This window comes from Pristis pectinata, chromosome 3 (genome assembly GCF_009764475.1).
Source record: "Pristis pectinata isolate sPriPec2 chromosome 3, sPriPec2.1.pri, whole genome shotgun sequence".
In the NCBI taxonomy this organism is placed as follows: domain Eukaryota; kingdom Metazoa; phylum Chordata; class Chondrichthyes; order Rhinopristiformes; family Pristidae; genus Pristis; species Pristis pectinata.
Window position 1 is genome coordinate 25,383,795 of NC_067407.1, and position 18,288 is coordinate 25,402,082.

The window sequence follows — 18,288 nt, forward strand, 5'->3', positions numbered from 1 at the left end:
CAAACTGTGAATTAATTGGGCTGAAGAATGTTTGGAATTAATTTTTTTTTAACTTATTTTATGTTTATGGGCCTACTTATAAAAACCAACAAAATCTACTGGTCTTAAAGGTTATACTTACCCATCCACAGGTTGTTATTGGATTGTGTATTTACATTGCTTCTGTTCAGCCACAGTAATTTTTTTTATTAAGTATACACTTCCATTCCTTTTATCCACATTGCATCCAATACTTGTTGACCCAGAAGCAGAATCAGCAAGTGGGATTTTTTTTTACACAGAGTGATAGGTGTCTAGAAAACATCGTCGGGGAAGTGGTGGAAGCAGATACATAGAACAGTATAGCACAGATACAGGCCCTTTGGCCCACTATGTGTTGGCCATGCCAATTGTAACTAATCCCATCTGCCTGTACGTGGTCTATATCCCTCCGTTCCCTGCCAGTTCATGTGCCTCTCTAAATGCCTCTTAAACATTACTATTGCATCTCCTTCCACCAATTCCCCTGGCAGTGCGTTCCACTCTGTATATAAAAAACAAATTGCCTTATGAATCTCCTTGAATCTTTCCCCCTCTCACCTTAAAGTTATACCCTCTTGTTTGGACAATTCCACTTTCGGTAAAAGACTTGGACTTCTACGTATCTATGCCTCTCATAATTTTATATACTTCTACCAGGTTGTCCCCTTGGCCTTGGCTCCAGAGAAAACAATCCAAGTTTGTCCAGCCTCTCCTTATAGCTAATACTCTCTAATCCAGGCAATGTCCTGGTGAACCTCCTCTGCATCCTTTCCAAAGCCTCCACATCCTTCCTGTAATACAGCAACCAGAACCACATGCAATACTCCAAATGTGGCCTAACCAAAGTTTTGTACAGCTGCAACATGACTTCCTGAGTTTTATACCCAACACCCCACCCAAAGAAGGCAAGTATGCCTTTGCTTTCATTACTATCCTATCTACTTGTATTGCCACTTTCAGGGAGCTACGCACATGTACCCCAAGATCCCTCTGTACATCAATGCTACTAAGGGTCCTGCCATTTATTGTATACTTTCCTCTTGCATTTGGCCTCCCAGAGTGCAACATCTCACACTTGTTTGGATTAAACTCCATCTGCCATTTCTCTGTTCACATTTCCAACCGATCTATGTCCTGCTGAATCCTTTGACAACCTTCCTCACTATTCACAACTCTGCCAATTTTCATATTGTATGCAATCTTGCTAATCAGCCCACCTACGTTTTTGCTATATCACAAAGAAGAGGTCTCAGCACTGAACCTTGCAAAGCACCACTGACCTCCAGTAAGAATAATACCCCACCCCTTGCCAATCAAGTTTTTTTGTGGAAGTGACAAATATGATTAATCAAGTGTGACCCCCTCTGCACAAATAAGTCGGTGCTTTTCTAGATGCAAATAAATCCTATCCCTAAGCAGCTTCCGTAGTAATTTTTCTACCACTGATGTAAGGCTCACTGGCCTATAATTTTGTGGTTTGTCTCTATTGTCCTCCTTCAACAGAGGAACAATATTGGTTATTCTCCAGTCCTCTGTGAGTTGACCTGTGGCTAAAGAGGATACAAAGGTCGCTGTCAAGGCCCCAGCAATCTCCCCTTTTGCCCCTCTCAATAACCTGTGATAGGTTGCATCAGACCCTGGCGACTTATCTACCTTCATGTTCTTCAAGAGCTCCTGCACCACCACCTTAATATCAACGTGCCCTAGAGTATCAGCATACCCCTTCCTGATCTCGCTACCCTGCATGATATGGCAGCAACATTTAAAAGGCATTTAGACAGACGCACGAATAGGTGGGGAATTGACAGATCATTTGCAGGCAGATGTGCAACTTAAATTGGCATCGTGGTCAGCACAGACATCATGAACCAAAGGGCTTGTTCCTGTGCTGTACTGATCTATGATCTATGTTCTATCTTCTAGTACTGCTGATATTCATAGGACAAACTGACTCAAGAAGCAGACTAGATAATGATTCAAGTTTTGGTAGATAGATCTATGGGGAAAAATATGGTTTACAAGTCTTAATTATTTTTTTCCATCTATAAGCTATATTGGTATTTTGCTGTGAAAATTTGACATTAACCCAGATTGAAACAAAGTGATAAATAAAACAAAATGTTCACACATTCTAGAATAAAACATATAATGAAAACTGCATGGAACATGTATGTGAGGGGAGGATGTTGCTTTTGGGATGGTAAGAAGCCAATGGCATAAGTATCATCTGCAATTTGATAGGTTGGAATTTGTGATTTAATTGTACAGTAGTGAAATCTTCAGGTCAGAGCTAATAGCTTTATTTTCTTTAAGAAAAGCACGATAAAACCTTTCAAGGGTTCTGCTGAACTTTTAGTACAGGTTGGAGTGCTAGCTGTTTAAAATGTGTTTGGTCTGCTCATGTTCACTGTATAGCTTTTGTATAGTGGTTTGGGTTAAAGTCTTTGAGGCAATGGATGGTATTCTCCTGCAATGCAGTCACAGGATATATACAGATGTGAATCTTTGAGCTGAAGCATAAAGAGTTTAAATTGTAGCTGCAGCAATTTGCTGAATTTACATGACTGGTTATGGAAATCAACCTACTGATGGATTTTTCAGTTTCTTGCCTGCCAAGTTCTTCGAATTAACTGTACTTCAACTGAGGTGGCACAACAATGTAGCAGTTAATGCTGCTGTCCCAGCTAAAGAGACCCAGGTTCAATGCTGACCTTGGGTGCTGTCTGTGTTGAGTTTCTGTGATCTCTCTGTGACTGTGTGGGTTTCCCTCAGGTTCTCCAGTTTCCCCCAGCATGTCAAAGATGAGCTGTTCGGTAGGTTAGTTGTCCACTGCACGTTGCCCTTAGTGTAGATGGATGGCAGTGAAAGAGTTCATCGGGAAGTGAGAGAAAAAATGGGATTAGTATAAGTGAGTGCTTGATAGTAGGCACAGACAATGTGGGTCAAAGGGCTTGTTTCCATGCCGTTTGACTCTATGATTCTGAGAGGTGGAAACGTCAGCACCTCATCCAAGGGAAGAACTTTTGGAAGCTAATTATTCTAGGTTGCTTTGAGCCTACCTGCCACTGGCCATAATGATTGACAAAGTGTCTGGATCTCTTTAGGAGAAATAGAATCAAGTAATAATGAAAAAAATCATCCAAGTAATACAGAAGTTAATTGATATAGGACATTATAGTATGCAGAGCTAGTTAATTACCTCTGCTTTCACTACATATTCCTTGCCTTGATCTGAACTGAAAAATGAAGGTAGCTTGATATTCTTTCCACATCTGTATTCAATGAGCATAATTGTTTTGATCCTCTTGCTAGGGGTAGGTTATAGAATTTCAGTGGCATGAATAACATTTTGCTTCCAACATCAGAAAATTGACATGATATGGAATGAACTAAAGCAGGGAACAGTGAATTAGTAAAAAAAAAGTTGTTTTTCTTAACACATTCCTTTTAGAAATAGGTGCCTGGATTGTCCAGGACCCAGCCCACTGTTTGAGATGGTTGTCAACACTAAACACATGTCTGCATTCAGCTGGGCATGAGGAAAAGGAAAATCTTGCTGGCCTTCCCTCAAGTCAGGTGGTAAAGTTTCAGCAGCATTTAGATTTTGAATTACAAAGCAGTGGCCAAATGCTTTGTAAGAGTATACACCTGACTCTACCTGAGCCCAATGCATGACTGGGTCCAACTGAGCTTGGGTTGGATAGCCAGACTTGAGTCACAACAGATACATATGATGGAGATAGAGGAACTGGGAGAATGGAATGGAGTCCTTGTAGGAAGCAGAGTGAGAAAATATAGTCAAGGTGGCTGTGCTATTTTGCGGTGTTGTATTGGATACTGTTAGTTCAACTATCCTGTGAAATGGTGGTAGAGGACAAGAGGAAGGGATGTGTCAGACATAGACCATGTGATAGTAAGAGTGGGTTGGAAATTGGCACAAAGTTGATGAAACTTGTTGTTTGAGAACGTGTAAAAGCACCAACATAATTATCAATGTACTCAAAAACAGAAGAGGTGAGGGCAGGGACTTGAATGAAACTGAAATGAGGATGTCCATATATCTCACAGAGAAAGAGCCTTACAAGTTCCCATAGCTTCAGTTTTGATTTGTAGCAAGCAAATTGAATTAAAGGAAACGTTGTTTGCCAAGAGAACAGGTTCAGCCGAGTGGAGGGAGACTGATTGGACCTCTGTTCATCGGTCTTCAAAGCTGCCCTGCTGTGGGATAGAAGTTTGCAATCATGTTGTTAACTTCCACGAATACTGATGAAATAAATTGCTTTATGACACCCTGCTGTTTTGTCTGCTAGTCAGTACTGGATGAATGCAATTTAGTTCTTTTAACTAATAGATGTACAGATAATGGAAGTCAGGAATATGCTGGCCTATGCATTAGGCTGTTAGCTGCGGTTTTCTGTTGAACCACTGCCTACAGGTCAGTACGATCCATACCATTGTTTAAATAGAGAGATACTGGTGTAATGTGGAGGAATTTAAGTGTACTTGTACATGAAGCACAAAATCAGCATGCCTGGACTGCAAATCAAAGACTATGGCCATAGTCATGTGGCTAGCTGCTAAATCTCTACAAAGAACAATGGGAAAAGAAGCCAACCTTGTATGAGCAATAGGTTATTATAAGAAGAGAAATAGAGCAGTACAAAGGTAAGTAGGAAAGAGTTTAAAAACAACCATCCCAGGGCAGAAGACTGGGCAGCATTTTCGGTTTGAACAAGCCACACACAAGGGTAGTTTATGGTCTGTGAAGTTCTGAGAATGCTCAAGATGTTGATAACAGCTTGAGTGATTTCCAGTATTCAATCACACAAAGTCAAATTAGTTAAGTATTTGGATCTGTTTTGGCTAGCATGGATGTGCAAGGCTGAATGGCCTTCTGTGCAGTAAATTTCTAGTGATAAGAAATGTTAAATGAGAATTATGCATTTAAAGATGGAGAATAATTGGCTTTTAGTTGGTAAACATATCAGTAAATAAGAAACAATAGTAGATGAGCTGTGATCTAATTAAATGGGAGAGAAGTTTAGGAGTAGGAGTGGCTTGCATCAGTCCTATTTTTAAACAGCGCATATAGAAGCTGTAAATGTATCTGGAGTTATTTAAACCCAAGCGTAATGTGCAAAGGATATGAAGAATCTAAAGAAAAATGGAGTACGTGGCAAAAATATGTTAGTCAGTTCCCATGTAAGTGGAATACAATATGGTTGACAATGAACATTTTATTGCTTCGCTGAACATTAAAAGTGTAATGTGAAACTGGGAAGTGTTCTCCTGTTGTAGCCGGAATGGTCTGATCTATAAAGTTTGAGTAAGTATCCTGCTTTGGAATGGATGCAATATTTTTTCCATTTATCTTTTTCTGTTGAATAGTCTGCTAGATTTCTTTCTGGAATTTGACTTGATGTTTGTCCAACTTTTTACCACTTGGATATTTTTAACTTGGCTGTCTTTGTCATGGTTGGATTGGAACTTAAGTCCAGATGTAAAACTTCCTGCAAATGGACTTTTATTTTTCTAAATCCTAAACAAAGTACTTCTTTAAAATTGTTTTGGAATACATTTGGCAGTATTTAAACTATGACCATATCAGTAGATGAAAATTAAAATACTCCAGATACTGGAAATCTGAAATGTAAACAGAACATGCTGAAAACATTTAGCATATCAGGCAGTATCAGTGGGAAGAGAAACTGAGTTAAAGGTTAGGTTCAAGACCTTCATCAGAATTGGGGAAGTGAAAAAATGAAGAAACAAGAGACTGTAGATGCTATAATCTGGAGCAAAAATCAGACAGCAGGTTGAGCATCATCTGTGGCGGCAAAGGAATACTTACTTTCAGGGCTGAAAGTGTAGAGGAGAGACAGCCAGTATAAAGAGATGAGAATGAGAAAATTAATTAGTTTTAAGTTGCAGTGAGGGTGAGGGAGGAATGGATAGGACAAAGGGAATGTGTCTATAGAGGCTGGGTTGCTGAGGTGATTCCTGTGTTTACAGAACTGTTGGGTTGATTAATGAAGGCAGTTAGAGGGAAAAAAAAGGGACATCATAAAAACAGAAATGCAGATCAGAGGTATTGTTAAGACATGAAACCAAAAGGAGAAGGCTGGAAATGCCTGGCAGATCAGGCATTTTCTGTGGAAAGAGGAAAATTGAATCTTACAGATAGATAACTTTACAGAACTAACCAGTTCCAATACAAACGGAAAAGCCAAGGTATTCAAAATTGTTGAAGTTGATACTGAGTCCTGAAGGCTACATCTTGCCACGATGGAAGGTAAGGTGCTGAACCTTAAGCTTATGGACCTCTCTGATGCAGAACAGGAGACCGTAGAAACACAGATCAAAGTGGGAGAGAGGAGAACTAATACAGCAAATGTTGAACCTTAGGCAAGTCTACCTGACAGGACATTGGAGGCAGTACCAGTTATTGCTGTCAAATGGGAATTGGAACACTACTTGAAAGGAGAAAAATTACAGTGCTGAGGGTCAGCAAGTGAGAAGTAGAACTAGCTATATTACACTTGGAGAAAGACAAAATGGACTTGAAGGGCTGAGTATCATCTTTTTATTGTTAGCATTAATATTTATGAAGAGGAAGTGCTCTTAAGGTATAGTCTTTGTGGTGCTATTTTCATGGTTTAGTTTGATGTAGAATTTCCTAAAGTTGACCACTAGAATTGCATTTTACTCTGCATATTTTTCTTCATACAATGAATGTTTTTCTTCTATTTCTTTTCCTTTGAAAAATCCTGGATCATTGCATCCCTTAATTCAGGATTAATTTTCTCACAAGAAATAGATTCTTGCCATCTTTGTTTTTTGAAATCTATCTGGATCAGTTTGATGAATTCTTTTTGCCTATACATGGAGAAGATTAGATCCAAAGACAAACTGTTGATTTAAAATCTGTCAGAGCAAAAAAAACCTCAAAATTACTATCATGCTAACACTATAAATGTTTACTGGAGGATCAGGATAGACTGCAGATCAAAATTCTTTCCAAAATTAACCACATCTTTGGCATAATTGTTGGAGGAGGGTTAAAATGTAATGTTGCAGAAGACAGTTCATCATAATTCTGTTTTGAGGAGAATGTCAAATATCATTCCAGTTTTCTGGAACTGCAAATGGATAGGCACATTGATGGTTTCAAACTGCTTCCCTCTAATGTGCTCATGGCCTTGTCTCCAGATTTGGAATAGAATCTATGTCTTTGAACACATGTCTTTAACAGCCTTGAATTTCATCACCAAGACATGCACTGAAATTTTGAACTCCATACATAAATTCACTAGAACGGATGTGATCTGTACAAGATTAAAATAAACTGGTACCATTGACATCACACTTGTTACTTCAATGGGGGTTGTTAGTATTCTCATGATGGTTAATATGGGATTATTTCTTGTGAAAGCATTTGTAAGCACACAATTATAAAATCATCTTTCCTAATGATTGTAATCTCCCAAATCTGTTATCAAGCCTGGTCATTTTACTAATGTTTGGGTCTAACCAATTTTCTAGAAGTTTAATGCAAGATTTCTGCTTTTAATTTCACAGGACAAAATACATATGCATTGGATTGTTTATGGGCATGTTTCTTTATGTTGTGACTTAACTATTTGGAAATGCTGGAGACAACGTCTCCAATCTAAAACATGAACTGTTTCCCTTTCCACATATGCTCCCTGACCTGAGTATTTCTGCCATCTACTGTTTTTATTTCAGATTACCAGCATCTGCATGTTTTTAAAAAAAAATTCATTGTAATTGATCTTAGTAATCAACCTTTAGGGGGAAAAAAGTGGAAACCTGTTACTTAAGTTGGTAATGCAATTAAAATCATATAAACGCTACATCTGCGCAGCTCTCTGATCCAACAATTAGTCTGCTTGTCACAGTTTATATAAGACACAACTTTACTTTAGCAGCACAGTAATATATTACGTCAAATCATGTTCTTTTATTTATGAAATAACTAACAATTTGCTGTGAGGTTTGTCAGTACTTTGTATAAACTGGTTGTATGTGAAGAGAACCAAGGCTCTAACCTCATTATAGATCCAAGTAATTGTAGATCATGTTAATTTATATGTGATCCTGTGAATCCTTTGATGAGATTACAATTTACGACATAATACATATTTCTGTTTTAACCACATTGACACAGAAACCAACTGATCTCATGGCACCAATATCAGTAAATCATACTTCAAAACAGAACATCAACAGAAATATATATTATAGAATACAGAAACCTGGCCTTGTACTGTACATAATGGATTGCATAAATAAAATGGTGTTTAATTCCTGATTTATGATGTCTTGTAACTCCATAGTTTCTTACTAGCTTTCTACATGCCCAGCCCACATGTTAAATAAGACCCTGTAGTCATTAGCCAACCATTATTCTCTACAGGTTTATTAATTGTTTGCTGCAGTAAGCTCTTTAATCTGTCTATAGTTTTTCATATATGTCTTCATTTCAGGTGGCTATGCTGTTGGAAATCTGGCGATCGATGAAAACAAGCAGATTGACTCCCTCTCATTCACAAGCCTCACATGCAGTGTTACCAGAATCTCCTGCCATCAAAGATTTGCTTCGCCATGAAATTCAGCTTCTACTTTTAAATATTCAAAACAAAGCGCACAAAGAGGGCAGGTTGAGTACTCCCATGAATTTTATATTCCTGGTTTGGGTTGGTGTAGATTCTTGTTTAGTGCCCTAAACATAGGGATGTGTGATTATGTGAGAAAAATCACATTACTAGCCTCTTTTACAGGGAGGTAATGTTGGCAGGGGTTCACTAAATTGTCATTTCTAAATCTAAATCCTTCAATATTGAGATGTATAGAATTTGCCCAATTATGTTTAATTATGGTAAATTTGTGATATTTTGCTGTAAACAAATATGAGTTGACTTTCACCAACCTTTGTGGTCAAAATTAACAACAATATTTTTAGTGTGGATTATTTCCTTCAGGAGCAGATACTTAATGATATAAGTTGAAGAATACTAGAGCAGGATAAAATGTCAGTACAAAATTGTGGGCTGAAGGGCCTGTACTGTGCTGTTATGTTTTGTATAATACAAGAATTGATATAAATGATTTAATTCCAGACAAAGGAGCATATTTCCTGATTTTTAAGCAGCTGAGATCTTGTGAGAGCAGAGTGAAAGAAAAATTAATAATAGCTTCAGCCTCAATATTTGAATTTTCTTCTTACATTTGCTTTTATAATTAGTAAGTTATCACTAAAGGGGACTGGGTTAAAAGAAGCCTGGATTAAAATGGGTATCAATGAAAATTTAACTCCATAAACTTGATCAATATGGAATAACAGAGTAAATAATGCACTTAACTATCTTAATTCATAGAAAGTTGTTGCTTATTATGAAAGCTGTCTCATTTTCAAACAAGTCTCCCCACCTAGCTAAATGTCTGGATCACAGTCACTCTCAGCTTTCCAGCCAGGTTGCTGATGTTGATCTCTGTCATGCCTCACCTTTACTGCCGTCTGCTGCATTTGGGAGTTCACGCAAACTCCACATTCAAGAGGAAGACTTCATTTATTTTTCCTTCATCTCATAGCAGCAGGTAGAGCAGATCAGGGGATTTGCTTGTGTTTCAAGCTTCCCCAAAGGCCTGTCATTCCTTGACTGCATTGATATCCTCAGTGACCTCCTTAGCAACCTCCCTTTAAGACTACCTAGCTGTACTTGGAATTGAAATTGGTTTTTTTATTGTCGCGTGTACCAAGATACAGTGAAAAGCTTTTGTTTGTGTGATATCAAGATAGACCATTCCATACATCGAGGTAGTTAAAAAGGAAAACAGAATGCAGAATTCTCTGTTACAGTTGCAGAGAAAGTGCAGCACAGGTGGACAAAAGTGCAAGGGCCACAACAAGGTAGATTGAGAGATCAAGATTTCATCTTTAAGCGTATGAGAGCTTCAATAAAATGTCTGATAACAGTGGGGTGGAAGCTGTCGTTGAGCCTGATGGGATGTGCTCTCAAGCTTTTGTATCTTGATTATGTTGGCTGCTTTCCTGAGGCAATGGGAAATGTAGACTGAGTCAATGGAGGGGAGTCTGGTTTGGATAATTTCCATGCATGAAGGATGTCTTCAGTGGGCATTGTTCCTCGCCATCTCTGGTGAGATGTCTAGGTCCTTCTGACACCTTAGGAGCTATCTCCTATCCCTCCTATCATTGGAAAATTTATTTATTTAGGAGCATTAATCCCCATCACTATAAAAGTGTTTCTGCTATTGGATTCTGCCCTTTTGAGAATTGGCTGCATAAGTGATACCCGTGAGACTAAATGCAGGCAGCTCTGAGAACTTGCAGTAGATTGTTCGGAGACACCGGAGTTGAAAAGTAGTGTTATGCAGTGAAACCCACAGCACTGTTCGGTGAACCTCAGGAAAGATCTTGACCTCTATGTGACTTTTACAAACAGTGTAGTTTCTGAAGATGAGCAGGTGATGTTAGACCATTGTATTGTTCATGCAACTCAATGTTTTACACATTCTTCCAGTATATTTGAACTGGATCTGACCTTGATGTGACAGATTATAAGATACTTTTACCATATTTTCAACAGAAGACAACAATATATAATAGAGTTTGTTTACTCTTCCATCTACTGGATGAGAGGGGTGATGCCGACCAAATGGAGTTCTGTTTTGCAACAAACCTTAAGCATATATTGGCTTGGGTGATGTGATCTTAATACGAGTACGAAGGTCTTCCTTTCTAAGGAATTAGTATGTTCACTTTGAACTTAAAACTTGTACTGTGAACTTGTGCGGCATTAACTATGACGGATTTGACGCTGATGGTTTAGATATTTCAATAGATGACCAATTTGTTCTGGAAGTGCTTTAGGATGTGGTACCATAAGTCTATGAAATAATTTCTAAACGGTGTTATTACATTTAAAAGGGTTTGAAATTTTCAAAGGGTTTTAATTTCTTACAGATGCGAGCGGAGAGAGAAAGAGTGGAAGAAAGTAGAGACTTGAAGTCTTATTCCTTATTTGTTATCATTGCCTTTCAAAATTTTTAGTAGACAACTTGTATTTTGTGCCAAAGTCTTGATGGATGCACTTTCTTTGTTTTAGGGATGAGAGTGACGCTCTTTCATCTTACAATCATGATGTTGTCAGCTTTGCACTGGGACAAAATAAAGCTGCGTATACACCAAGTAGATCTGTAAATGCAGAGAGTATGAAAGACAAATGGATGGTACTGCAAAGCTCTCAAACTACCAACAACTTTGAAAATGAAAGGTTTGTGCCATAAAATACATTTTTTGTAAGTTATTGCACATTACATAAGTGTGCCTAATATTGAATGTTAAATTTTGTTTTGGAAGGCAGCAGGTGTTGCTTATCCCAATTACTCCTGAGTAGTGTCTGGCCACCCTTACCTCAAGAGGACCCAGCTCAAGTTTGTGTTTGGTGGAGTTTGACCTTTACCATAGCCTTGGAGAGGGATAGGAGCAGATGATATGGAAAAGTACGTAACTGGGGGAGGGGGAATTATGATGCTATTAGGCAGGAACTTGGGAGCGTAAATTGGGAAAAGATGTTCTTGGGGAAGTGCACAGTGGAAATGTGGAGGTTCTTTAAGGAATACTTGCATAGGGCTCTGGATAAGTTTGTCCCATTGAGGCAGGGTAAGGATGGTAGAGTGAAGGAACCGCAGTTGACACGAGATGTAGAATATCTTGTCAAGAGGAAGAAAGAAGCTTACCTAAGGTTTAGAAAGCATGGACCAGACAGGGCTCTGGAGAGTTACAAGGTAGCCAGGAGGGAGCTTAAGAATGGATTTAGGAGAGCTAGAAGGGGGCATGGGAAGTCCTTGGTGTGTAGGATCAAGGAAAACCCCAAGGCGTTCTACACGTATGGGAGGAATAAGAGGATGACTAGAGTGAGGGTAGGACTGATCAGGGATAAAAGAGAAACATATGCCTGGAGTCAAAAGAGGTAGGGGAGGTCCTCAATGAATACTTTGCTTCGGTATTCACCAGAGAGAGAAACCTTGACGTTTGTGAGGATGGAGTATGACAGACTGACAGACAGACTGATACGCTAGGGCATGTTGATGTGAAGAAAGAGTATGTGCTGGAACTATTGAAAAACATTAGGATAGGTAAGTCACCGGGGCCGGACAGGATATATCCAAGGTTATTACGGGAAGCTAGGGAAGAGATTGCTGCGCCTTTGGTGACGATCTTTGCATCTTCACTGGCCACAGCAGTAGTGCCCGATGATTGGAGGGTTCCTTTGTTTAAGAAAGGAAGTACGGATAACCCTGGGAATTACAGACCACTGAGTCTTACTTCAGTGGTGGTCAAATTACTGGAGAAGGTTCTTAGAGACAGGATTTATGGGCACTTAAAGAAGCATAGGCTGATTAGGGACAGTCAGCATGGCTTTGTCAGGAGCAGGTCGTGCCTCACGAGCCTGATTGAATTCTTTGAGGATGTGACAAAGCACATTGATGAAGGTAGAGCAGTGGATGTGGTGTACATGGATTTTAGTAAGGCATTTGATAAGGTTCCTCATGGAAGGCTTATTCAGAAAGTCAGAGGCATGGGATCCGGGGAAACTTGGCTGTGTGGATTCAGAATTGGCTGCTCATAGAAGACAGAAGGGGGTGGTAGATGGAGTGTATTCTCCCTGGAGGTCGGTGACCAGTGGTGTTCCGCAGTGATTTGTTCTGGGACCCTGCTCTTTGTGATTTTTTTATAATGACTTGGATAAGGATGTGGAAGGGTGGATTAGTAAGTTTTCTGATGATACAAAGGTTGGTGGATAGTGTAGAAGGTTGCTGTAGATTACAACAGGACATAGATAGAATGTAGAGCTGGGCTGAGAAGTGGCAGATGGAGTTCAACCTGGATAAGCGTGAAGTGTTACACTTCGGGAGATCGAATTTGAAGGCAGAGTACAAGATTAATGGCAGGACTCTTAGCAGTGTGGAGGAACAAAGGGAATCTTGGGGCTCCACATCCATAGATCCCTCAAGGTTGCCACACAGGTTGATAGGATTGTTAAGGTGGTGTATGGAGTGTTGGCCTTCATTAGTCGGGGTATTGAGTTCAAGAGCCACGAGGTGATGTTGCAGCTCTGTAGAACTCTGGTTAGGCCACACCTCGAGTATTGTGTTCAGTTCTGGTTGCCTCATTATAGAAAGGATGTAGAAGCTCTAGAGAGAGTGCAGAGGATATTTACCAAGATGTTGCCTGGATTGGAGAACATGTCTTATGAGGATAGGTTGAGCGAGATAGGGCTTTCTCTTTGGAGAGGAGGAGGATGAGAGGTGACTTGATAGAGGTGTATAAGATGATAAGAGGCATAGATCGAGTGGACACTCAGAGACTTTTTCCCAGGGCGACAATGGCTAACACGAGGGGACATAATTTTAAGATGATTGGAGGAAGGTATAAGGGGGATGTCAGGGGTAAGTTTTTTTTTACACAGAGTGGTGGGTGCGTGGAACACAGTGCCAGCAGAGGTTGTGGGGGCAGATACATTGGGAACATTTAAGAGAGTCTTAGGTAGACATATGAATGATAGAAAAATAGGGAGCTATGTGGGAGGGAAGGGTTAGATAGATCTTAGATCAGGATAAAATGTCGGCACAACATTGTGGGCCGAAGGGCCTGTATTGTGCTATGGTGTTCTATGTTTTATGAGTCTATGTTCTGCCAAAACTTTTGAATTCAGGGTGGGTCCATACTTTATCCGAATTATTTTGACTTGTGTCAGTAAGTCATGGCTAAGACAGGGACTCAGCCAGGGAGTGGATGAGGGTCTTGACCTGGGATAAAAGGGTTACTTGTAGGTGTTAGTTTCAAGGTGACTTGGTGTCGGCAGCCATATCTAATGCTCAGCAAGGGAGCAGATAAAGAATGTTCCCTAGGTGTTGGTTTCAACTTTGCTGTGGTGATATTTGTTCTGAGGTGGAGGAAGTGGATGACTTACTGAGCTTAGGTATGTCTTTCTTGACTGCGGATTTCAAATCCGACTCTGTGTCAGTGTCTAAGTTCACTATTCTGCAAATGCCCCGAGTTGGACCAGGAAAGAAAAAAAACACAACTGTACTTGGGTTAGGTTTGGAATGGCTCGGGTTAAGTTAGCTGAGTCAACAGATGGTGTAGAGCATCAATATGCTTTCTATGTAGTTTTATAGAGCTATCTCACAAAAATATTTTTGAACTTGTTTCATAACTTGCCATTGTGAAAATTGAGTGTTAACTTGGGTTTACTGGTTCAGTGTCATAAACCACTAGGTCATTGTACTCGTGATTTATATTGACAACATAACTTAGAAGTTATTTATGAAAGAGATTAGTGAAATTTGAAGGTCAATTCAGCAACTTGTGTCAGTGGTAACCATTCATTATTTTTTTTTTACCCATTTTGGGCAGAAATGTGGTACAGTTGTGGTATGGGCGCATTGGAAAAACTGGAGCTGCGCCTCAGTTGTATGGCTCTGTAAGACTGCGTGTATGACTCTGACTTTCCTGGCCAAATGCCATTGTTGGAAGATGATCTCACCAACGTTAGAGAGTAGAAGGTCATATTCCTTGCTTAATCTTCAATTTGATATTAAGAAGGTTCATGTCTCCTAGCTTCCCCTCCCCCTCTCTATCTGGCTCCAAACAACTGAGAATTATACTCATTAAGGGCTATGTACAAATGGCTGAACAACAATCATTATACCTCAGAGTATTTAATTGAAAATAATTACATAGTTTCCAAGAACCTTGATAATTTAGGCAGCTTTCATTAAGACTTGATGGTCCCTGGCAGAATTATATTCCTACCCTCATAACACAAGTCTACCCTGTGAAGCAAAGCACATAAAACCCTCATGGTTTTAGAACATAGAACATAGAAAAACTACAGCACAATTCAGGCCCTTCGGCCCACAAAGCTGTGCCGAACATGTCCCTACCCTAGAAATTACTAGGCTTACCCATAGCCCTCTATTTTACTCAGCTCCATGTAACTATCTAACAGTCTCTTGAAAGACCCTATCGTATCCGCCTCCACCACCGTTTCCAGCAGCCCATTCCATGCACTCACCACTCTCTGAGTAAAAAAAACTTACCCCTGACATCTCCTCTATATCTACTCCCCAGCACCTTAAACCTATGTCCTCTTATGGCCACCAATTCAGCCCTGGGGAAAAGCCCCTGACTATCTACCCTATCAATACCTCTCATCGTCTTATACACCTCTATCAGGTCCCCCCCTCATCCTCTGTCTCTCCAAGGAGAAAAGGCCGAGTTCCCTCAACCTGCTTTCATAAGGCATGCTCCGCATTCCAGGCAGCATCCTTGTAAATCTCCTCTGCATCCTCTCTATGGCTTCCACATCTTTCCTGTAGTGAGGCGACCAGAACTGAACACAATACTCCAAGTGGGGTCTGACCAGGGACCTATATAGCTGCAACAATACCTCTCGGCTCCTAAATTCAATTCTCCGATTGATGAAGGACAATACACTATATGCCGCCTTAACCACAGAGTCAACCTGCGCAGCCGCTTTGAGCGTCCTATGGACTCGGACCCCAAGATCCCTCTGATCCTCCACACTGCCAAGAGTCCTACCATTAATACTATATTCCGCCAACATATTTGACCTACCAAGATGAACCACTTCACACTTATCTGGGTTGAACTGCATCTGCCACTTCTCAGCCCAACTCTGCATCCTATCCATGTCTCTCTGTAACCTCTGACAGCCATCCAAACTATCCACAACACCCCCACCTTCAACGTCATCCGCAAACTTACTAACCCACCCCTCCACTTCCTCATCCAGGTCGTTTATAAAAATCACAAAGAGTAAGGGTCCCAGTACAGATCCCTGAGGATCTGTTTAACTTTTCTTTTACATTTCTTTTTAACTTTTGTTCATGGACCCACAAGACTGCCATTTATTTTTATTCTTTATCACCTTTGAATTAACAAGGCAGTACAGGGTCAACCCCATTGCTGGTTCTAGACCAGGGAAGGATGGGAGGTTTTCTGCCGAAAGAGCATTAATGAACAAGATGGATCTTTACAATGTGTTTACTGATTATAGCTCTTCATTGCAGATTTCTATTCAACTACTTTAAATTCCAACTCCTGTGATGGGATTCAAACTCATGCCTCTGGATCAATAGTCTGGATTTTCAAATGCTCTTCCAATTACTTAACCAGGTGCCACTATTCCTGCAGATCAAATATAATTAAATCTGAGATGTAATCCCTGGTGGCTTGAAAGGTAATAAAACTAGCCTGCAGTGGTTGCTAAAAGCATGCAGTTTTCCTTGGTCAATTTACAAGCATGATTATTTATTGCTGCAGATGCGGCTTTGATCCTGTATAGTCAGGGCTAGAAAACTTATAATTCAGGTGAAAGTCTGAGAGCTAAAAAGCACATAGCAGCAGATAGAAGTAAATATTCTGGTGTCTATATTAGTTAGTAGTGTTTGCCAAGGTTGACACAGAAAGGAAGTGACTTGAAAGTAATGACATGGAAACCAATTAAACAGTGTCTGTCAGAGATGGGACAGCCTAGCACCCACTTTATGGCTGGTGGAAATGCTTGCATAGAGGATGATCCTATTTGCTGCACCATAGCACCAATCCATTGAAGTACGCCAGAAGGATTTGAAGTTCTTAGTTTACCACTGTGTTTATTGGTATGCAAGCCCTGTGATTTATGGAAATGATATACTGGATTAAAAATGTCTTTAAATGAAAGCAGGGGTGTATACTTAATAGAAGTAAGTATCCCATCCGCCCCCTGCCCGCCTGGCTCGGTGCTCACTTCATTCTGGATGTACTGTTTGTGCCATTCCAGCGTGATGTGAGCTGATAAATGTTCGGCAAATTTCATGATTGGTGGAAGATTGTTCTTCCTTGATTTTGCTAACATTGAGTGCGAGGTTGTTGTTGCGACACCACTCAACTAGTCCATCTGTCTCGCTCCTGTATGCCGCCTCATTGCCATCTGAGATTCTGTCAACAACAGTGGTGGAGCTGTGTGGTACCAGCATTACCTGTTGTGCCACTCTGCTGCCCTTTGTGGTGTCTTTATGTCATTTTCGCAACTTGCTTTCCTACCTATCATCAGCAAATTTACCAACCGTGCTTCAATGCCTCCAAACAAGTCATTTTTATAAATTGGCACGCCAAGTTTAAGGTCGCATAAAGTGAGTGTTATTATAGAAATGAATTGATATAAAGCCACACAAAGAAATGGGTTGAGGACTAAGATATTAACAAAGGTAGGACTGAAAGAAAGGCAAAGGTGTTCAGGCATAAGCATAAGAACTGGGAGCAAGAGCAGGTCATTTGGCCCCTCAAGCCTTCTCTGCTGTTTAATAAGATGTGGCTGATTTGACTGTAACCTCAGCTTTACATTCCTGTCTACTCATAGTAATCTTTCACCCTCTTGCTTACCAAGAATATTTCTGCTTGTTTTAAAAGTATTCAAAAGCTCTGCTTCCACCACTCTTTGAAGATGACTGTTTCAAAGAATGTTGCACTCAACCTCTAACTTCCATGTTCAGCATGAGACTTATTTGAAAGCTCATTGTATCTGGCCCTTCTATAAAGAATGCATTTAGTGAAGATGGAAAGAAATACGAGAGAAACAATGGTTGCAGTGCAGGGGGAGAGGGTTGTAGGTGGGAGTGGGATGGGCGGGTGGGGGTCTGCAGAGTGTGGGGTGGATAACATTATTTGAGTGGTAATGATAATGAAACTGTTATTCTTCCTAAGATGACTTGTGCTTCATCTGGAGTAGGAAATGTATGGCAATGTGAATTAGCTAACTTCATAAAGCATACTGCTTCCCATTTGGCAGCTTTCATATATGTGCCAGTGTGCTAGCTCTTTGCCTGACCAATCAAAAACTAATTCCACTGTCCCTGCCTATAGAGCTTTCTATCCCTTTGCTTCAAATATTCATCTGCTCTTCCTTTAAAGCTATAGCAGTCTGTGTAATTACTCTCTGTGGCAAAATATTCCATGCTCTATAAATTTCCTTTAACCACCTCATTCAGTTTAAATTGATGCTTGCTTGTCATAACTGCTGCAGGCACAAAATTAAAAGTGCATTAGGGAAAATGTGAGTTCTGGTATTCTCTTCTACTACAGACTTTGCAGTGTTTTGAGAATTACTAATATAAAGGAAAATGCTTTTACTATATTGCCACTGTGGTTGGTGC

General features: G+C 40.1%; 1 protein-coding gene across 4 annotated transcripts in view; it reads left to right on the plus strand.

Annotated features, from left to right (window-relative positions):
- Positions 1–18,288, plus strand: part of ccdc24 (coiled-coil domain containing 24) — a 56,792-nt gene that overhangs the window by 14,972 nt on the left and 23,532 nt on the right. For all 4 annotated transcript variants that reach the window (XM_052012896.1, XM_052012897.1, XM_052012899.1 and 1 more), the window contains exons 3-4: positions 8,529–8,701; positions 11,169–11,336. In XM_052012896.1, coding sequence (XP_051868856.1) covers positions 8,529–8,701; positions 11,169–11,336 — 341 coding nt within the window. The remainder of the gene's footprint in view (positions 1–8,528; positions 8,702–11,168; positions 11,337–18,288) is intronic.